This window comes from Lucilia cuprina, chromosome 6 (assembly GCF_022045245.1).
Source record: "Lucilia cuprina isolate Lc7/37 chromosome 6, ASM2204524v1, whole genome shotgun sequence".
NCBI lineage: Eukaryota > Metazoa > Arthropoda > Insecta > Diptera > Calliphoridae > Lucilia > Lucilia cuprina.
The window spans coordinates 32501103-32525426 of NC_060954.1; the positions used below are offsets into that span (position 1 = coordinate 32501103).

At 26.7% G+C, this 24324-nt stretch overlaps 1 protein-coding gene across 1 annotated transcript in view; it reads right to left on the reverse strand.

The window, feature by feature from the left end:
* The window catches only part of LOC111675432 (nuclear pore membrane glycoprotein 210), a 96439-nt gene that overhangs the window by 18278 nt on the left and 53837 nt on the right, over positions 1–24324 (reverse strand). Inside the window, exons 21-23 of the mRNA XM_046954595.1 lie at positions 14652–14804; positions 2267–2405; positions 451–501 (exon numbers count right to left, since the gene is read on the reverse strand). Of these exons, the coding sequence (XP_046810551.1) occupies positions 451–501; positions 2267–2405; positions 14652–14804 (343 nt within the window). The remainder of the gene's footprint in view (positions 1–450; positions 502–2266; positions 2406–14651; positions 14805–24324) is intronic.

The window sequence follows — 24324 nt, forward strand, 5'->3', positions numbered from 1 at the left end:
AGTATTAACTTGATGACTTGCTGCTGTTGCTGCCACATATTTTTAACTACTTGTACTCGTACTTTGCTTTTACCACTCTCTAAAAGACGTTGGCACTTTGCTTGTGGTCGAAGAGTCGGTCGGTTGGTGGGTAGTTATGGTTTGGTGTGAATATTGCTGCAAAGAGCAAGTTTTATGCTCTGGACTGAACGCGAAACTGATATATAATACTTAAATAAAAAAACAAATACATGTACACAACTAAAACAAAAGCAACTTTCAAAATCTGTTCACAAAATAGTTTTCAGTTTCTATCAACTTTTTTTTATTTTTCGTTTTAATTTCTTGTGCGCTTATTTTAAGCCAAAAAGATGCTAATATAATGCTGTTTCTTATGAAAAAAATTTTACTTTTTTGAGGAATTTGATGCTTAAAAAAGTTGAAAATATGGAAATTGCTAATTAAACTTACCGTCTGGATTGATTTGAGTACTGCCACTTGAAGGATTCAAATATAAATATACTGAAAAGAAAGTAAGAGAAAACAAATTTTAATTAATATAATATAATATAATATACTACTACTATACATACTTATGTATGTATATACATAGTATGAGTACCGAACAAAGGCAAGCTTCGACCTGTTTTTTATTGGCTATATTAATGTATGCCGAAAATATCATATATATATTTGCTATACTTCTAATATTTTTGTTATATTTTTCATCTTTGTACCTTTTCCATTTTATTTAGATCATATGCTTTATTTGAGCATTATGCAAGATTATTTAAAAGACTTCTGGTTATTCAATTTTTTAGCTCAAACTATTTTTTAGTATTCTAGTTATAAGCAAATAATTTTCCATCCAATAAAAGTTAACCCATTATATATTTTTCGTTTTCGAATCGAATCGTCATAAACTCATGTAAAGATATGCGGTCTACATCACTGAATTATGTATTTCAAAGCACTTTAATTTCCCAATTAATATTTTTTTGCAAAATAATATGTTCTTAATTCGACCAAAATTTCACGAATGGGAATTTACCACCATCATTATTAGTACACTAAATTGACACCAAATTGCTTACAATTTTTCAATAACATCTGCTGTCAATGTATATACATACATACGTACGACACCATACGTTATCGAAATCTAAATGTTCGTTGTCTAAATGTTAACAAACTCCGTTGTCATTTGAATAACATCTGCCCCGGTTTTACCGACGTGGTTATCAAAGGAGCATCTGGTAAAAATCCACAACTTTATTTGGAGGACCAAAAGGCTGAAACAAATAGTCCACTTCCTAGGACATTTGGTAAAGTGTTAATGACATGGTCATACAACAGAACTTATTAGGACCCAAGTGAGCTTTGCCTCAGGCTGCTGTCAAATTGACCTAACCTAATTGAAGAACGGTTGTAATTGTTTAATGCTTAACTGAATTTGGCGTCTGTATGAAAGTTACTAGTTTCAATTAACACACCTAACTGCAGGAATTCAATAATATTGTAACATTCAATACTAAATGAAAGGTTAAATAAAGTGAGAATATTTAGTACATGATTTATGTGCTTTTGATGTAATTTATTATTTTATCAGTACCCACTTTTACCATTATTTTTCCGAGAAAGTATTTTTGTTTTTATTTAAAACAAACCCTTGCTACTATATCTATAACTATTATTTATATAGATATCTCCCACTTGATACTCATGATTTTCATTGTACCTCTCAATATCGAAAATTCCAAGTGCCAAAATAAAAACATTCAACGAACCGTAAGTTGACACAGGTTAACAGTTTTGCAAATAGAATGTACTACTACTACTAACAACAACGGTAAAGGACAAAAAATGGTAGTGCTAATAAGTTTCAACCCCATCATCTAGATAAAGTGTAGAACAGATGGAAACAACCAAATATACATACTTATATGTATGTTTGGATATGTAGATCAGACCAAACTAATAGTTAACAATCTTAATAAAGTAGTAGTAAACGTAAAGCTATATTAAAAAGATTTACTACAAAATTTACATGTAGTGGTAAGGTATAAAATTAGTAAAATTTAATAGAGAGTGTGGATGGTTTTATTTTCAGATTACACTCGAAAAATAAAGAGTTTGTAAAATGTCTATGTTTGAAACTGAAAACAACAAATGTGAATATTAAATATATTGTCTATTGATAGTTTCGTTTTAATTTTATCCATAACAGACATTTATTTCAGAGATTTGCACGATCTAAAGTTTTAATCGAAACATATATAATACTTACACCAAACTGTAGCTGCTAAAATGACAATTGCTACAACGATTAAACCAAGATTTGACAAAATCTTAACCAACAGCGCTGATGAAGAGTTAAACGGTTGATTCGAACATTTTTGTAATGTAGTAGAACCCATTACTGGAATCTGTAAAAGAAAATGCAATCATTAAAATACACAAAGATAAAACACGTACATTAAAAATTAACTAAATGATACATTTCTCATAATTTTCAATGCATTTACATTGAAAAACGAGACTTATAGTTTTCGATGATTCTCTTCATGTTTTGGAGGATAATAAATATTAAACGGAATTGCAATTATCTTGGGTTGATTGTATGTGGGGTAAAAGTAAAAAATAAAGAGAAATGACTCAAGTTAAGTTATCCGTTGATTGTATAAATTTATGTCATCGATTAAATAAACTTCCGCCATTGGCATTGTCTTGCTATTTTCTGTTGCTGTTGCAACACAAATTGCATGCTTCCGCTTCCGTTACACAGAGAAACAAAAAAAAATCATAAAACAAAAAGACATTGGTAATAACAACGACAGTAACATTTTCACAAACAAAAAAGTATAAAAAATAAACAATAAAATACAAAAATTGAAAGGTTCATTCTATAGCAGCCCGAATCTGATATATAAAAAGAGAAAAACAAATATGTATAAACATAAACTACACCACAATGCAAGATGAAGTTGGAGAGTTGAGTGTCACGCAATTACATGCCCATCCATGCACTCTTTTACAGATTTAATAAAAAAATAACAATAAAAACAAAACGAAAAGGAAGAACTACACTATATACGGACATACTATAACTTTCTGTTGACAATATTTTAAATACACACATATATATAAATTAGGATTGTAACATTTTTCACTTTCAGAAATTCGTTTACAATACTAAAATTTTGGGAAAACACAATTTGGAGAAATAATAAAAAGAAATCCAAAAAATTTCAAAAATACGAAATATAAATGGTCTAGATTTGAAGAAAGATTTCAAATAAAATGTACTGGTTTTCTATGCAGTTTAAAAGGGGTATAACATAGAAGCGGCTTAGACTTGTTAGCTATGCAGATGTAATAATATTCAAAGGGAAAAGGATCCAAATTACTTGTGTAGAAGAGGTGAATAGGCTCTGAATACGGCATAGCTTTTGGCTAACTGGTCAAGGGACTATATTTAATAGTCTCTATCTAAAATATTATTTGCAAAATTATTCACAAATTTATATCGATAGAGAGTTTTTCATAGAAATATAAATTTTTTATTTTTTGTAATATCAATAAATATTATATTTTATGCAATTTAATGTACAATATAAACCAAATTGTTGAAAAAGTAACATATTGAGGTTTTGGTCCAAAATCAATGTTTGTATCATAATGAGCAATATCTCGAAAACTATTAAACCGATTTCAAAAAAAAAAAAAAAAACTATTTAACCGAATTTATACAATATAATAGAGTTTGAAGTAATTTTTGGATAGGATAGAGTTTTGCATTCAGAATTTAAAAATTTTTTTCTTTTAAAATTTATGTCACTGTATGGGTTAGTTTTCTGGATATTTTCCCATCAAAATCTTATTATCATGAAAATGACAGACTATTGAATATAGTACCTCGATATATCGCACACATTGGAGTTTATTGATAATATATAAGACAGAGTATACTGATATACTGACACTGATCCCAGAATGAATGTGTTGGTCAATCGGTCAATATCCGTTGATACATAAATAGCTTTAATCTGAGAGACTATATTATAGACACAGAAACATAAATATACCACAGTTTACCTAATTACAACACTACCCTCCAGACAGAAGTCCAAACAATAATGGAATGCGTAAATTGTCTTAGAATAAATATGACGCTGATAGGACTTAACTTACCGACGATAACACATTTAATGAATACTACGTAAGATTTTTGTTGTTACCAACAAAATGAAAAGGAGCGATCAACAGAAGCATAATCTAGAATCTGTAAACATTACAACTAATTTGTGCTAAATTTGATTACTATTGTATCTGAAACCATCATCCAACGAAATGACAAAATCATTAAAGGTTATAACAGAAATTTTCGTAAAGAGGAACCCTCTAATGTATGCACGAAAACAATGGGGAGGACATACTGATGGTGGAAAATCAGTAGACGAAAATAAAACACAATTGCAACAGCATGTTGTAACTGTGCAACAACATCTTCATCATCATCATCAAAAATTACGACCCGTATCTTTTGTATACAGTGGTTAACTTTATTAATCGAATTCTTTTGTTTTTTTAACTATTTTTTATGTTACTTTTACTTTGATTTTCAGAAAATAAGAGAAAATAAAATAAAAGAAATTAAACTCATATTGATGAGATGTCACAAGAAAAATATCAAACTGTGCGAAAAAAAACAAAACTGACAAAATAAATGTTGTACATGCAAAAAGAACATCATTACTTTATCCTTCTTATTGTAATTCTAATATTTTACCTTGGTTTGAAACATGGAGTCCACAGATAGATGAACTGGTGTAAGAATGAGTTTGTGGTAAGGAAACGTGACCTAGACCCCTTTAGAAAGAGTTGAAAAGGGATTTTTTTAATCAGTTACTTTCAAAAATGCTGCACGTAATTTTAAGGTCGACATTGCAGAGAAATTTGCATGACACCTCATTTATATGATATGTTTTTTTTTTATACAAGTATGTGACACAAATCAAATTCAATTGACATAGACATGAAATCCGTTTTATTACATTTTAAGAAATGTAAAGTATTTATGTACATATTTAAAAAATTTCATTTAGTAAATTGTATCTCATGTGATTGGTGGGTGATGTTCCTTGGAATAGCAAAGTTAATATTTTTATAGTTTATAATAAAATGTTTGATAAAAATATGTCATGAATCGAACTAATAATAATATTCAATTCCATTCAGATACTTTAGCTTTAGGTAAATTATGCTAAAAAAACAATATACTGCTATTTTAATAATAAATTCGATCTTTATTTAATTTAACTACTCTAATGTAGTCAATGTGAGGAAGACTACAATCGATCACCAATCTATTTCATGCGTATTTTTGTTTCTTTGGTGTCATTGTTTGTGGTTTACTCCAAGCAATATTGTCCAGTAGAGATGATTGTTTTACTTCAACTATGGCAATAACAAACAACTCTATACACTTTGATTGTCTATAGTAAATTTTATTACAAATTTTACTTTATCCTTCCACTTTTTGCAATAAAATATTTTCCTTTGTTTGTATGTATCGTTATTTTTAATACAGGCACATTAGGGTGACTCAGATGAATGAACCTATTAATATTCATCAAAATTTAACTAGGATTTATTTACGGGCCAGTCACATCATTCCTTGAGCTTGAAATTTGTTCAATTGTTATCAGAGAACGTCGATTATGATTTTTTTAATGTTTTAAGTAATTTTTAACTAAATAATAAAGGTTCCCATATTGCCTTTTATTTTTGTTGTTCATCAATTTCGTTTGTATTTTAACCGCATATATAAAAAAATTCGTTTTGTTACCACTTACTGTGAATACATATTTTTTATTATTATCGAAACCAAAAAAAAAAAAAATGGTTTATTTTGAGTTGAAAATACTTTCAACACAATTATGTGGAATTGACTGTGTTACATTTCATATTGATTGCAATAAATAAAAAGTGCAGTTTCGATAGTCTCATAAAATAAATACATATCAATAAAAAATTCTGGGCGTTTTTTGACGGACAATATTTCTTTCGGAATTCTCTTACTCTCTACACTATTTGCAGTTGCAATCGATAAAAAAGCAAAAAAAAAAAACTTTATAATTTTGTATTATATGCAAAATATTTGAGTTTAATATTTTTCATTGATTTGTTTTTTTATGTATTTTGTTTTAATCTATTCAATAATTCGAAGCAAAAACGCGTAATTTTATTTTACTATTTGGTAATAATTCGTTTAATTATTATGTACTCCTAAAAGTGAATAGTTTTATGTATTCATGTTGACTTTGTAATATTTAATAAATAATTCCCCTTCATCGATCCTTTAAGTAAATCGGTCTCGGTTTAGGTGTCTTCTTCTGTTTTACAAGAAGTTTTGTGGATTTGACTATCATGGTACAATATAGTCTTTATTGTTTGAATACCACTTAAGACTTTTTTAGTGGCATGATGCCAACTTGATATTGATATATGAAACTATCTGAACTGTTTAGTGATAAGTTAATCCTCTTTTTTAGAAATTTCGTAATATATATCTCCGGGTTTATCAAGCTTGATGTCACAATTGATTAGCTTATTTTGCCACCAGATATTTGTAGGGGATATATTTTTTTTGTCATTTTGTTTGTAACACATTGAAATATTAACCTAAGACCCATAAAAATATAAATATAAAATCTAGCCATGTCCGTCCGTCTTTCTGAAATCACGATATGACCACACGAGAGGATCTAGACAATTGAAATTTTTCTTAAATATTCTCTAAGGTTTGTTTGTTGTTTGTATTGAAAATGGGCTAAATCGGTCCACGTTTCCTCATAGCCCCTATACAAGTAGCCCGGGAAAACAGTTTTAAAAGTCATAACTGGTTTAAAAATATAATGATGAAATTCTATATTAATAAGCCTTAATATAATTCGCAATAATTCTTTTCGGCAATTATTTAATATTGGGTAGAACATTTAGTTATAAGAGATTTTTTGGGTAAACATATTTTTGTTCGACGTTGAATAAAAAAAAAATAACTAGTTACAAATGTGCTTACGCGTTTTTCTCGGATTTAAAAAGACTTTAATATTATTTTCTGAGTTTATTAGTCTATACTTTAACTCAATACTCCATTATAAAATTGTTTATCATATGGAATGGTTTTAAAATTAATGTATAAATCAATATTTCTTAAAAAACGTCTATTGAAACGACTATGTAATTTCTTATTAGACACACGCTCTAGGCAACTGGCTACAAATTCTATTAAAAATAATTAATTAATATTATTAAAAACGACCATTTTTTAATAATTTTTTTTTAGTTTTTTTACGTATTTTTTTCTAGGAGTCCATTTTGACTTTGATTTACCATTATGTGACCGTATATTTTTAATAATAATTTAATATATATTAATTGTACATCGTTTAGTACGTTATTAAAAAATTACAACAGACCATCAATGTTTAATTGAATAATTAATTAATGAAATTAAACACCAAAAGTATAATCAACTTTTTAAACTAATTAACTTTTAGGTACACATAATTCGGTTGACAGAATACTATCCCCTTAAAAAATTTTAAAACTACATATTCACAAAACTCCCAATTAAGTTAAAGTTCTAACAAAATTTAATATAATTAAGAAAGAAATACTATTTGTAGGACTTTAAAATGTTTATAATTGTTGTTTTATTGCAAATTTAAACATGTTTTTAACATCCTTCTATCAAGAAGAGCCAAGAGGAAGAAATAATATTTTGAAAGTTGTTTTCAGTAAATCACAGTCTCACAGTCACTTAGTGTGTCCCAATTGTAAAGAACATTATAGGAAATTTACATTAACAATAAACAATTTTGTTTATTGAATCGAATTATTAAAAGTTTTAAACAACTTTCCTGAACAAACAACAAGAGCAAAAATACTTACTAACCATTTTGCTACTTGTGTTTTTTTTTTTAATTTTTTGCTTATTCTTGTACAAAGAAAAAGTTAAATATTCTGCAAACGAAATAATTTTAATTAAACTTTCAATGCATGCTGTAAAAAAATACAAAAAGTTTTTACAAAATAATTTTAAATAAGTATAAAAAACTATTAAAATTAATCCAAAAGATTACAATATTAAACATACGCACACATACATACATATACAGAGAATATACACACACAATTATGCATTCTGATAAAATATATTGCATTGCATACAATTTTTACTAACTACTATGCTAGATAAACTATAGATACCCAACAAACATTTAGTTTTAGATTAAATATCGAGTTTAATTTTAATTTAAGAAATAATTTTACTTTTAAATGATTTGATTTAATCTATAGACTAGTCCGTGTAGTCGTCGAAAGACGTGTCCTCAAATAGTCTATATATTTTTAATAAAGAACTATTTTCATACAAATTAGTATTATTATATAATTAAAATTTTAAATTTTTTATTGGAGAAATTTAAGTTGAATTAAAATAAAGAAAATTATGTATATTTTAATGTAATTTTTATACTTGGAACATTTAAAACATTTAAAAATTCTGCCAAATGAATATTGTAATCAGTGTGTTTGTTGGGAAACTAGTTACACACAATCACATACAGTATTTAACACAACATGTATAAACAAAAATACACTTAATTGCAGATATTAAAAATAACAAATACTTCAGATGTCATGTCTTTCAAATATGAATTGTTCGTTAAACAAAATATATTTTTGCACGAAGTATCTAAAATACGACAATTTATTAAGTAAGATAATAGGTATAAAAGTCAGTAAATGACATAAGGTTATGTTTAATTTAGATTATAAAATTTGTACTTCAGCTCATTAAAACTAAACTTACTCGGTAATCAGTTAAATAATATTGAAGCGAAAAGGAGGTACACAACTACTTTTAGGGTGAATAACTACTTCCTATAAACATCATCAAATAAATAAGTCCGAACGAAAACAGTTAGAGAAAACATGGACCGAATGGGCAATATCGGTCCATGATTTCACATAGCCCCCATACAAGTGGCCCCACGAAAACTGATTTAACAGCCATAACTGTTTTGAAAATTTGAGTATAGCGATGAAATTCGACATAAAAAAGATTCATGTGAGCCAAATTCTACTAAATTATATCGGTTCATAAAGTACCCTACCCCTCATTTATGGTCCATTTAAAAAATTACTATAAGCCTTTAAAATACAAGTCTATATCCTTATATCGAAGGATCGGTCCATAATTAAAAATACTTTTACTTGTTTTTATTTAACGAGATTAAATAAACCTGATTTTTTGAAATTTTAAAAAACAGTAACATATTTTTAATAAATTAAAAGTCTACAAATTTAAAACAACTCTAGTCCTTTAAATGCATGTAAATGTGAAGAGAAAATTAGAACAAGAAGAATAAAGATACACTCAACTAAAGGAGTTTTAATATTGTAGTAACTAAAAATATTAGTTTTATATAAAATTTACTTTGTTGGCAATAGATGTCTGTGCATGATTTTGTGTGCATTTAATTTACATGATTGTGTGTAATTTAGAGTTCTCAATTTCTAGTAGTTCTCCCATTCCCAGAAATAGATATCCGGAAAATAAGTACAAACAAAAATTATTTTTATAAGTAATTACTAGAAGATGACATAAAATTGTGTCCATTTCTTATGTAAATTAAATTATTTAAATACTAGAAAATGTCTACAACTTATAGTCCTGGGAATAGTTTTGCACATTAAACCCCTTGTTGATATACATTCATGGGCAAAAGATAAAACTTTTAAGTATTTATATAAAATTTGTTTACAACAATGATAAAATACAATATTTAGTTACATGTAAGTATTTGAAAAAACTTGCATTTCACTTGTTTTTGTGGTCGATAACATGGTGCTGTATTTTGAAAAGAAATGCAAACAAATGGAAACGGAAATAGTACATATAATTGTATGCAGATTAAAAACTCATGCAAACATACTTACATACATAAAAATATATGTATATGTATTTATTAAATACAAATAAAACACATTAAAATTGTTTTTTAAATGCGAGGGTCATTTTGAACTCCTCTGCAAAGTTGTACTTTAGTTTGTTGTGAACGTCAAGTGTAAATCACATCAAATTAAACACAAAAGATTAAAGTAAATGATAAAATAAATAAAACTTTTCATTTAATTTTAATAAATACTTTCATAAAGAATTTTTAATTTTTCCTATTTCATATTGTCTCAAAACTTTTATGTAAATAAATATGAAATTAGTTAGGAATAGTTTAAATGTCCAGTATCAAAATTAATTTAATTTATTGTTATATTTACAAATATTATTTATGTTTACATATCGATACGCTATATTCAAAAAGTGCTATCTCAATTTTGATACAAAGTGAGTTTTTGATGACAAGGGATTACTCAATTCATGCTTGAAACATGAATTGACAAACAAATGCCAATTAATAATCAGACTTGTTAATTCTAAAATAAATTTAGTCTCTTTTTGGTGTTTTTGAGTACAAGATTAAATTTCGTAGAGTTGCCATACAAAATCATAAAAAACGTCACTATTTGTTCGTGAAACAATACATGTTTTAAAAAAAAGAAAAAGACAATTCTAAGTGTAATTTGAAAATTAACTATAAGTAAGGTGAAATCGTCAAGGCAGCTGATTTTTATTTATTTATTTATTTATTTATTTAAAAAGTGCTTGGGTTATGTCAAAAATAATTTATTTATTTTTATTCTAACATAATAATTAAATTTGTGTTTTCAAACGAAAAAATTTCAAACCAAAAATTATGAATGAAAATGCTGATAAAAGGGTTCTAAATGAAGAAATTCAGATGAATCAGCAACAAGACGTTGTCGTGCTGCGAATACAATTTAAATGTAACGACGGTTTTATAAGTAATATTGTGAAAGACACAAAAAAAATTTCTTTCCAATATTTATTATTTTTAAATTTTAGAAATTTAATTTTGACAAAACCCATACTCTAAACAACAAAAAAATATTGTGTTTGTTGTGGTTGTTGCCCAAACGCTCTCGCCTTACTTATTACATCATGGTACTAATCAAAAATTTTATTGTTTATTTTTATTATAAAAAACTATAAACGAGCAGATGGGAGAATTCATATGAAAGCAGTAGTATTTACCATCTTCGATTTTAATTGATACCACACACCCTTTTCGCTAATCATCATTTCACGTGAAATAAGTTCCTTTTTTTAACTTATTTGTTCACAAGCTTTTTTGACGTGAAAAATTCTTCTGTGGTAAAATTTTTTGATAGAATTTCGTGCAATTGTCACTGCAAGTTTACGATGTCAATTTTTCCTTCGAAGGGATTGAACATTTCAAGCGATTAAAAATGTTACTTCCAATGACTATAAGTGTGATATGAGGGCACACTTAGATAGGTGACTGCATCACTACAACAATACAAAAACAACATGTATTTTGTTTTTGTTCTAGAATCAGACTAATGTCAAAAATAACATAAACTACTGGCACAATTTAAATCGCTAACACTAACCCTGGTGCAAATATCATTTGAATCGATCGATGGGTCACTTGACATTTACAAAATTTTAACATATTTTTCAAATCGCAATATTTTTGGTCTGGGACGGGTTTTCGATCAAAAAGATATTGATTTAAAGAACTCTTTTAATCTGTGTAGTAAATTTCAATAAAAGCAGAAAGGATGTCAAATTCGAAAATAACAGTTTTCTGTCCGTTTTGAAATGGATTCTCACAGATATGCGATGAGATTTTCTACTTACATATTGTAAATACATCTAAATGGAGTTACTAAATTGAAATAGCGCTTATTATAACAAGGAACTTTTCTTTTATTCTTAGAACAAAACATGCTTACTTTGAAGTGATACCTTAAAAAATCGATAAAATGTGCAAAATATTAATTAAAATTCTGGTTAAATAGGAATTAGTAAGATCTTAATTGTTATTGTAGAAGTAACATTTTCTCTTTGTTAAATATTTCACTAATAGTTTAAACTAGACTTTTTTGATATAATACTTTTTGAAAATAAAGTATCAATATACATATGTATGTACGTTTTTATTATCTCCCCAAGTAACACATATACACATGTATCTGTACATATATTTGTAGATGTATACAAATATTATTATTTAACACATATATAACATAAGTAGCAGATGCAAGTAAAGCTACAGCAACAAAATATGTATTTAGTAAATATACATAGTATATAAATAATACATAAAAAATAAAATAAACTTCTTATCGAAGTAAACATTGAAATAAAATATTTAAACCCAGCAAAAACTTAAATTTGTACTTTAATGACTACTACCTACCGTCCGAATTACTTTAAGAACTCTAATAATTATTTACATATAATAAGATGAGTACTTTATTTGGAGTTTTGCCATTTAATTTCAAAATGTTTTCAGTACACAAACAAAATGAAAATTATATTTATGTATTGTGAGTACGACAGCGGACTAACAAACACGAGACCCAGGTTCGTATTACACATATGTCCGAAACACTTTTAGTGCGTAAAAAAATCTTAATATTATTTATCACATAAGTAAAAGTAATCAATATAATTCACGTAATCAAAATAATTGTTGTATTATATTTATTTTTGTATTAAATGATTACATTTGATATGAAGTACAATACATATATAATTATTTATATATATATCAATATCAACGACAACAAAAATGTTAAGAAAACAACAAATATATAAAATTGATGAAAAACCCATTGGAAGTTATGTATTCTTAATAAAAATCACATTAAAATCGATAAAAGTAATTAAAATAAACACACCAGAATAAAACAAACATTAATAAAATATTACACAGGCTAACAAAATGAAGGTTTGTTAAAATTTTTGAAACCAATTGGACCATTATTAATGTATATCTAGCTGCTGAAACCGAATCTTCTTCTATAACCCAGCATTTTCAATCAAAAGTGCATCGAATATTTTGCTCATATATTAGTTTTCAATAAAATATCCTAAGGGGGACACACTTTGAAATGTTCAATTTAAAATATTCAAAACAATTCCCAAAGTTCCCAATATTTTGAGGCAAGTTGGTCCCTTTTCTGTTATTTTTTTTTTTAACAAAATGTATAATTGAAAACTTTCCGGCTCACGAATGGACAACACAAAACCCAAAATTTTTTTGGATAACATCATATGACATCGAAAGGAATTTTTTTGAGAATGGTAAATCAAGCAGCATATTTTATGAGTAGGTCTAATGTACATACGTCTATTATGAGGGTAAAGTTAATTACATAGAATTTAACTTTAAAAAATGTAGATAATACTCACACATGTATGAGTAATGCATATGTATTTTTAAAAAAGAACTTATGTATTTTTTTAAAAGCGAAATAAAACAAAATCATTAAAATTATTTTTTATATTGAATAGAGTGAATTTGATTAATTATAAAAGCGATATTGTACAGATGCCCATCGGCGTCATGAAATAACTCCCCACGAAATAACTCCCCAAAACAAAAATGAAATAACTCCCTAAAAATTTGTTCAGGAAGCAAAAACAACGAAATTTGGGAATTTAATTCGTTTTTTGGGGCATTATTTTTTCACATTTGAAATGAGGAGTTATTTCATTATGAAATAATTCCTTAAATTCAAAAATGAAATAAATTCCTAAAAATATTTTTGGGGACTTATTTCATTATATTACTTTTTATCACACGAAATAAAATAAAATATGTCTGATAGCCGGTCTTCGGCCGGGCGCAAGAGTTTTATCCTCTGGGGTACATCGGACACCGGCTTCGCTAAGAATACACTCTCCCTGTATCAAGAGTGTTCAGCCTTAGACCGGCTATTTAGGAAATATTTATTAAGCGAAGCCATTGTTGGACATACCATAGAGTAGAAAGTCCTTGCGCGCGGCCGCAGGGAATTTTTATTAAGCGATTAAACTGAAGTTATTTCATTGGCCCTTTTTTTTAATTTTTAATTTGGGGAATTATTTCAAAATGAAACAAGTCCCCAAATTTGAGGACTTATTTCATTTTTGTTTTGGGGAGTTATTTCGTGGGGAGTTATTTCATGACGCCATGCCCATTACGTCCAGCATTCAGATTACGATATTTTCATCCAAAATATTCTGACAAAATGACGCATTTATTATATTCCCGGTTTACACAGGGAAACTATCGAGTTTGTTTGTGTAAAAAAGACTAATCAATACAATTATTACGTATTTGCTAAAACAAAAGTTTCTATATGTAGACATTAAGGAAACTTTAAGAGAATCTTAAAAAAGTTTCTCAACAAAAGTTCCCCTGTCTGGACCGTCACTAACGTCCAGGATTTTAACAAATTCTTTTTACAATGATTTTTTGGATCACCAATTTTCAAAGCGATTTTTAAATATTAGCAAAATTTAAATTATTGTAACAATTTCGAACGTCTGCAAAACTGATATGTTAACAAAAGAAAAAAAATAAGTTTTATTCACAAATAAAATGACAAAAAAAAAAACAATAAAATCTTTTTCTATATTTCGTAACTAAACTTATGTAAAGATTTCCATAATCATTCAGGTTTAGTTAAACTATAGAAGAAAGCAACAAACATACTTAAAAACTTACTTGAATATCTTGCATTGTTGCCGGTGAATGGACAAGGACAAATAATTGTTCATCCAATGGTAGTTCCTTTAGTATTTTTATCTTGTATTGCAGTGTACCATGTGCCTTTGTATGTGTCGTCACTTTTAACAATGAACTATCGGATGGTTTAACCTAAAAAAATATATAGAGAGAAAAAAAAACGGAAAAATGAAACTATATGTTTAAATATACAAACAGGATAAATCAAAAAATGACTATAATCGTATTATAATACATAATAAACAATTTGGAAAACAGATAAGAGACATACTTCAGCTTTTCTAGTTTTTATTGTCTCCTAAGATAAACAGACGAATAGATAGGAAAAACCCAAACAATCGTGTGCAATTTGTTTAGGAAAATTAGAATTGATTCTATTAAACAAGAAATATAATTTCAGATGCTTAATGTAATTAAATCATTATTAGTCGTAGATATTAATTCATTTTATGCTCTAGTAAGCGGTATATTACTGATATTATAGGTATGATAGAGCCTAGGGTACAGGATCTTGATTATGGTAGGGATTTTAAAAAGAGAAAGATTCCTATATTTGGATTTCTAATAAACAATATAAAATAATAGGGACCCAGAATAAAAGATTCCTAGATTTGGATTTCTAATAAACAATATGAAATAATAGGGACCCATAATAAAAGTTTATACTTTAGACCCCATTAGTATTTCGAAACAAACTACAACAAATTAATTTTAATTTTCAACCAAGGATAAAAACACATTTAAATACTCCTATTTCCAGAGATTTTTATATTTATTTTTTCCGTAAAATGATTCAGTTCTTTGTATATCACAATCTGTTGGATAATGCATGTAAATGTCAATTTGTCAGCATGTGTCTGACAGAGCAAACATTCAGTCAAATATAAATTGCCATTAAATTAATCTCCATAAAAAGTTTATTCCCCAAAAAAATACAACAACAATGTACGTATGTATTTATGTACATAAAATTTATATTTAAATAAAATGTGCAACAACAAATAAAAAAATGTTTTTCTATCAAATTTTAATTAGAAAAATTTATTTGTAAAATTAAAATTGCATTTCTATGTATTATACATATTATGTTTGTGAATAAAAGTAACAACAACAAAAAAATAAATATTTGATATTTGATAAACTTACAAAGTAACAAAAAATAATTAGAATAAAAGGGGCAAACGAATATTTTTCTGTAAATTAATTAATTAAAATAAACAAAAATAAATACATGTAGTTTTAAATAAAATATAAGTTTGTAAATAACAACTGTCTTATTATTATATGTAGAACTAGCATACCCTGCATGCTTCGCTACCCATTTAAGATACAAATAAAAAAGTACCAAAATTTTCCAAATTGCTTCTATATTAAAAAGTATCATTTGAACAGAAAAAAAAATACCAAAAAGATGCTTCTTGTAGATTTTTTATTTAGTGGAATTTAGATATTTTGTGGTTTGGTTTTGTTTTCCCCTTTTTGGCGCTTTTTTTCAAAGAAATAGCAAATATTTTGTTTAAATAAATATTACAGAGTTAATCCGTATAATATGTATATATAAAGAGAATACTTCAATAAATAGAAAAAGTTTACTTTATATGATAAAAGTCCAAAAAATATTTTTTTCTTTTACACCACAAAAATTGTTTTATAAGAACCCAAAAAAGTACAAAAATCACCTTTGTTACACATTTTCTCCCCTTTAAAGTGAGAATTTCGAAAAAGTACCAGACACCCATCTGCTCTTTTTTAGAGTAAAAATAGATGCAATTAAAATTTTTCTTGTATTACAGATATTGTGTAAAATAATCAAGAAAATTTGTTTTACCCGTTTTTAACTTTTTTAATACCATCTATACAAATATTAAAAAATCCCTCCTTAGAAAAAAAAAAACAAAAAACATCTTCTGTCAAAATTTCAGAATTAGCCGTTTGGACTGAGCGACAAGGAATCAGTCAGTCAGTAACGCTACTCTTTTATATAAATAGAAGATGATAAACTTTTAAATATATGTATGTATATATGTGGTTATTAAAAGAATCAGCTGCATTAAAAAAGACTGATTCGTTCGTTTTAACTTAATTTTAAACCGATTTTAATCCTAATAAATTTAATTTAAAAAGAAAGAAATTAGAGCATAATGTTGAATTTTCAATTTAACATACATATTTAATTTTTTCTCAATTTAAATGTGCAGAGTGGAGTTTATCTGAAATGTCGGTAATCTCATTTTGCTATCCTATAAAGCAAGGGTTCATTAATGAGTGTCCGTAAGAACATCTCAGGGAGCCCGCTATGGCGTACGAAAAAATTCAAAGATGTAACAAAAACAATCAAAAGTATTTTTATTATATGATGTCTCTCTATGTGAACTCTATATACATACATATTACATTATGTATGTAATATAGCCATTTTATTTGTTTTTATAATTTTTTAATATTTGAAATAAAAACAAAAATCATCAACATTTATTGCATTTAGATTAAAATGGCGCTAACGTGATGGAGTTACTGAACGAATGACTATCTCCATTAACCACGCAGATACAGTTACAAATATATAAAAATAAAATAGACAAACAAATCGTCTGTCTGTCTGCCAGTTCGTCCGTCCGTCCACCCGTCCGTCCACGCAACTAACGAGGACGAAATGAATGGTGAGAGATTTAGGTGGAAGATTATGTCAATATTATTTAACTGTGCAATTGAGCGTATTATGACGTTGATATTATTTCACTGTGACAATGGTGTCAATTGAAAATAAAAAATTTGTTTCTATCACCGCCCACCACACATTGCTACCACATACTGAATGTACAATTATCCTGCAACAGATTATAAAATACATACATGGGCACATATCTATATGCAGTCAATATAATATAGAACAGTTACAGTAGTAATACTCAAACAGATACACTATGGTGAATGGTCTATAAAATCCAAAGTTTTGTTTCCTTTATTTTATTTGGTATTTTCTATTTTTATGGTTTGTTTTTAAAATGTGACATAATCTCTAAATGGCTTTTTGGTACATTAATTTCGATCGAAAAACTTTTAAAGTTAAAACGAAAAAAGTGCAACAAAAAAATTAAATGCACTTTAAAATACATCTCCATATAAGGTTGTAAGTTCTTGAAATGATGAGTGAAAGAGGTATTCAATAAAAAACAAAATTCTTCTTAAGATATTTCGACATGCCACGCAAGTCGAATTGCATCACATAAATTTCAATGATTACTAGATATATTACATAGAAGGTGTCTAGTAATGACTAGACAGCTTATACATAAGCTTTTATCAAAGCCAAGCTACATTGAATAACCCAGAAATTGAAAACTGCTCCGTATTTCATCCCATCGATAAGCACCGTTTGGTACTGCAAATGGACCATATGGGTGTACAATATATTTTTGCAATTGTGATTGAATTTTACACAAGTTTGTTTTATGCACGCAGAATTATATTTACAAAGTTAATAGTTAGTCCTATCCTCCATAGAAAGTAACTTTCAGAAAATTACTTTAACGCTCATTGCAGACTAAAACATACCATAATATCGATGTTATTTGACCTACATATCTCCCACATAAGGCCGCTTTAAAAAATTACTATACTGCAGCGTTGCGCGTTAATATTGTTCTAATTACGAAGATTTTCGGCAATTCTCTCATACACAACCCGATCATAAATAAAACTCATAGCAAGAGCGTAAAAATTGCAAAAATGTTTAAAAACAACAACAATATTTTCAAACAAGAGAACAACTTGCAAAAAACTCGTACACTCCAAAAACTTTTCAGGAATACATAATATTACAAATACATAAAAATAATATTTTTAATACTTTTTTAACATTTTATATTAAAAGCATTACATCTTTGTATAGAAATAAACATTTTTCTCTTCTTTGAATATGCTTTATCTGTAAATTTTACAATTTAACTTTTTATAAAATTTGATCATAGCAAGCGTAACTAGAAAATATTTTTTCTAAGTGTTTTTTAGTATTTTCTTACCACTACACTAACAGTTTCTCTTTCTGCGCTTGGCTGCTATACTGACTTCAAAAAACACGTGTACAACGATAAAATTAGACATAAATAAATTTCATATAAACCGATATCTCTGTAAAAAAAATCCATAAAGATCGGCCCATAATTGTCCCAAACCTGCCTCTGCACCCGTTTTTCCATATAAAGCCGCTAAAAAAATTAATCTAACCTTAAAATGTCAGTTTTTGACATTTAAAATGGCAGTGTAATGATAAAATTCGATACCAAAAAGTTTTTTGGAGCCTAAACATATATTTATGAATCCTAAGTTTATAAAGATCGGTAACCCATATAAACACTCTTAGAAAAAATCAGTTTGTAGCTAATCAATAATTCCATAAGCCATTATGAAAGAATTTTGGTAGAATTCATAAAAAATAATTACTTTTTTAAATTGGGGACAGCTTGGCCAAGAGTTGAACAAATTCTCCATTAAAAGGCCTAATCCAAAAAAACGCTGTTCTTTTCTTTTGCTCAAACGAAAGCTTTAAGTTTTTTATGGGATGCAAATGGGATAACTATCAAAAATTTTATTTTTAACTTAAGAATAACAGTTTTTCAACATTTGGCACTTAATTTACCCCTTTTTTCAAATTGTACGTTTTTGTTTTAGCATAATAAAAAATCAATCCAGATTGACTTCCTTAATAAAAATATAATTTTCTACAAATAAATACTAACTTGACCATTATAAACAGTCATAAACATAATATTTTTATATGAAAATAATTAAATTTTCTATATTTCATTTCAATGCTGAAATACTGAAATTGTAACAAAAGCAAACATGCAACTATACCAAATCTATTTACCCACGGTTTATATAGAGATAAAATTGTAAATAATTTTATGTTGTAATCTTTTTTTTTTTGTATTCACATTTGTACGAATGTGTCTAAATAAATATTTACGAAAACATAAAATTTATAAAGTTTCATTTCCTTTCTATTCTTTTTTGTTTGAATTTCTTATTTTCTAACTTTAATGTGCGTAGCAATCTAACTTTGCCTTTTGCAGGATTTTAGTTTTGTTTTTAGTTTTATTCTTTGAAATACTGTTTACCTCGTATTTTTAGTTTTAGCATTAGTTGGCAGGGAGTTGAAAATTCATTGTAATTTCAGGACATTAAAGAATGAATTTTAAGAATAAAGTTCTTATAAATAAACATATTTATTTTTAATTTAATTCACACACAAGTTTGAAAGTATTAAGGGGAAATGGTAATTGCAAACAGTTTGAAAATTTTTACATTTTTTTATATAATTAGAGATACTGTTGAAAATATTGTTACGAAAAAAAATTGATTTCACTGACATGTGTGTATGTGTGGTTAACACATGAATGACAACACAATTTCCCTTGATTGATTTGATAAAAGCAATCTAAAATATTTATTAAAAACTTACATAAAAGGTAAGTGGTCTGAGAATAATCAGGAAACTCTCAAGACACATGAATTGACATTTTCAAAAATATCTACTTTAACCATGACGATTTAAGATGTCAGTCCTTAAATATTCTGCTTAAATTTGTTTTGGTGTTGTTGAGTTTTCCATTTTTTGCTTTGCTTTGCTATGCTTTAGCATGATTATGTCATAAATAAGTTTTATTATCCGTTTGTATTTTATAAAATGGGATGTTATTAATTACTACAATCATAATCTTTAAGAGCACAAAAAAAAAAATTATATAGAAAAGTCTAAATGAAAAGGGAAATAAGAAACAGAGAAATTGTTTTGCAATTTATATTTTTCGTTTATAAAGTGAGCTTTTATTGCAATAATAAAGCAACAAAAAGATGTTAAAATTATTAAGCAAAATACATATTTTTTCATTTTTAAAAACTTATGACATGAAACTATAGTTGGACGGAAACAACAAGACATTATTAAATAAATTAAAAAAGTCTTTAAACTAAATGGAATAAATTTCAAACATTTGACATTATTTGTTTATTTATTATTTTAAGAAATTATGACAAATTAATAAAATAAGTTTTTTTGCAACAAATTTTTAATGACCATATGAAAATCAAAGTGACATAATTTCAACAAATTATTATAAAAATAATTTACATTCAACTAGACAAATTTAAGAAAAATGTTAAAAATGTCTTCATTTAAGAGCACTGAGGGCGGGTTTCTAACTACTCAGTTAAACTAGGCTTAACTTGCTGTAAGATTAAACTCGGAACAAATTTAGGCGGACTTTAACCGATGATTGGATTTTTCAGTTTTGGATTTAAGTTCAGTTAACTTTGTTAGTATTGCCAACTTTTCACTCAAAAACATAAACAATGAACAGTTGTTTTTTGCAAATAATACTTTTGTAAAATGAAAAAGTTTGGAAAATTTTTACATAAACATTTAGAACAATGATAATTAAAGCAAAACAAATCAGAAAATTGCAATTTACTTAAAATATTAAGTTTTTGTTCTTCCGAAATCATTGTTTAATTGTTTTTGTTAATTGCGTTTTCTCACTTATAACTTAATTGACCAATAACACTCAGTTAAACTAAAATAATAAGTAAAGTTATTGTTTACTGAAAAACACAAAACATATATTAAACTAGGTTTAAACAAAGAATGTCAATAAAGTTATTCTGTTTTACATTTAAGTTTAACAAAATATTTTAAACTAGAGGGAACCTATAAATCTAATACTAGTTCGATATTACTTTGAATTTTTAAAGTTGTAATAAATATGTTTGTTCATTTCTGTCTAAAAGGTACCAAATAACATAGAACAAATATTTACCAACTTTCACCGATTTTCTCAAAAGCCTAGTATTTAGGATAACATAATATACGTTTATTTTTATTTTTATTAAATTTTGAAAAGAATTTTGATCTAATTTCCATATTAGATCATATTCGTCTATGAAGAATCTTATAAGTTCATATTCTGTAAAATTAAAGTAAATTAATAAGCCTGTTAAGACGGTTTAATCTGTATTGGAGAGGATATGTAAAATACTCGACCAATCATGCCTAATTACAATACCAAACACACCTTATTTATATTGTGGAAATTTTTAATTCTCTGGCTCCTTCCGTTCGAAGGGACGGGCTGAATGGCTTTAGATGATAAGATGTTTTAAATTTCTATATAACCGCTCCTGTCGTTTATGCTTAACTTTTTATGTAATTATTAAGTTCCCGGGAGCAAGGATTAAACGGGCTTATAGAAGATGTAGTTTAGTAAGAGATATTTAAAATTATGAGCTCTGAAGCTATTTTCGGGGGTTTATTCGTAACACGAACCGATTTTAAACATTTTAATAGGTTTTAAAAATTGTTTATTAAATTGTGTTGCGGTCTGTACCTTGCGTACAAGGTTTATATGGACACCTAGACGAACGGGCATCCATTAATCGACGCCTCACTAAATTAGTGTAGGGTATAAAGTCAACATTTCAAACTTTGCCGATTATATAACATTTGTTATACATAGTGTTTTTAAAAAGATTAATTTTATAAAATATCAACCTATTTAATTTCTCCGCCTCTACAATTACTTTAGCAATAACAAAATCAAAAACAACAATATATAACGCAAAACGAAACAAAATACGCAAAGAATTAAAAACAACACAAGTCCAAACATACAATGTGTGACAATAATGTGTAAATGATGGTGAAATATTTAAACTTTGTACTTTTGTATTTACTGAAGATTCTTTTAAACTAAAATAAAAAAAATCCACTTAATTATACTTTAGAAAAAAAAAAATAATAATTTAACTCATTTACACATTTTTGGCGCAGGATACTAAAGGAACATTTTTATTATAAATTAATATTTTCTAATGCAAACATTTTAGCATTTTGTATCTTCTCTTTCAACTCTGAAAGGCATAATCTCGATCAGTTTGCCATACTCTTCTTATGAAACGTTATTGCTGCTTTTATGTCTTTTTTGACGAAATTTTTAGAGGTTTTCTCGGATATTTACTCATATTTCTATTATATATGAATCTATAAGGATCCAGAATAACTATACTTTAAAGTGCCGGAAAATTATATTTAGGAAATTACAAACGAAATGACAAACTTATAAATACTTTTCTCGAAAAGGTGAAGGGTATAAAAAATAATGTTTTTTATGTAAATTTAATTTTTTTAAAAAAATTTAAGTATAAACTTCTCAATACACTCCAACTTGTGGCAAATTTACATTAATAAGTTGATTATTTCTTTGCAGTTCATAGTCCTTCATACAATTTGTTTAACGTTAATTTATTAAAAAAAATAAAGTGTTAAGAAAGACATTCATATGAATTTATTGATTTTTAATGTGCAATGAATTGTACAAAAAATATATGTTAAAGTAAATATATTTATGTATTTACAACAGACAAATATGTGAAATGATTTTCGTATTAAATACTAGAGTATTCAATTAGTCGGGTTTTTGACTTATTCGGTTTATTCGACAAATAATTATTTGGGATTTTAAGTTGGCCGCTTAATAATAGGGAAATCAAAATTATTCGGTTAATCGAATAAGAGGCAAGTGTATGTTGTTTTAATAGTTATTTCTTTTCTACAATATTTTTCTTCCAATATCAAACGAAATTATAATTTTCTACTACTTTAAATTCAATTCTATTAATTTTTTTCTCAAATATTAGAAATTATTTTCATGTGAAATCCTCTTCTATATAAAGAAATTAACTTTATTAAATTTATGTTTTTGAGATTTATCAACGAGTTCCAGAATTCATACGTTCCAATGAACTAGTGTATAACTATGTATTGCTAACTAAGAGCTTAGAAATACTATAGAAACTGTTCCTCAAAACTTGATGTAGAAGTAAAGGCGATATCATTATTTTCAAGATTTCATTTCAGAAATCTGAAATGATTCTGCATGAACCCATTTTGAGAATTAGATAAATCTGAACTACTTATTATAATGTTTCTGAAGTATTGTTATAAAAATGATCCAAAAAAGATTGTTATTATAAAAAAGTAATTAAGAAATTAATACAGAAAGTAAATTTATTTTTAATTGAAATAAACCGAATTATTCGTTATTTGAGATTTGGAAATTTTCATTTATTTAAGCTAATTATCGTCAAAAATTTATGGATTAACCGATCGATGATTAATCGTTTGAATACCCTATTAAATACCCACATTTTTAAAACCAGAATAATCAAAATTGTTTTAATAATCAACTAAAAAAAAGTTTATTAAAAAATACACAGATCAATTTATCTAAAGAATTGAGATTAGATCACAATTTTTCATCACATCAGGTTTTCGGGTTTTCCTAAAGTTGAAAACCCGAAAAAACTTTAATTGAAAATAAAATTAAATGATCTTATATCAACAGATGAAATCTCAGCAAATAAAGAAAATTGTGTAAAAAGTTAAAAAATATTGAAAAAACGACTAAATAAATAACCTATTACATTAACCCTCGTAGTTTTTGTTTTTCATATTTCTATAAATTTTCAGCAATATTTTCTGTTAATTATTTCTTTGGCGCAACGTAGTACAGCAGCACTTTTATTCACATAAATACGTATTATATAAATTTAAATAAAAGAGAGCAAAAACACGAAAAAATAAAATATTATTAAA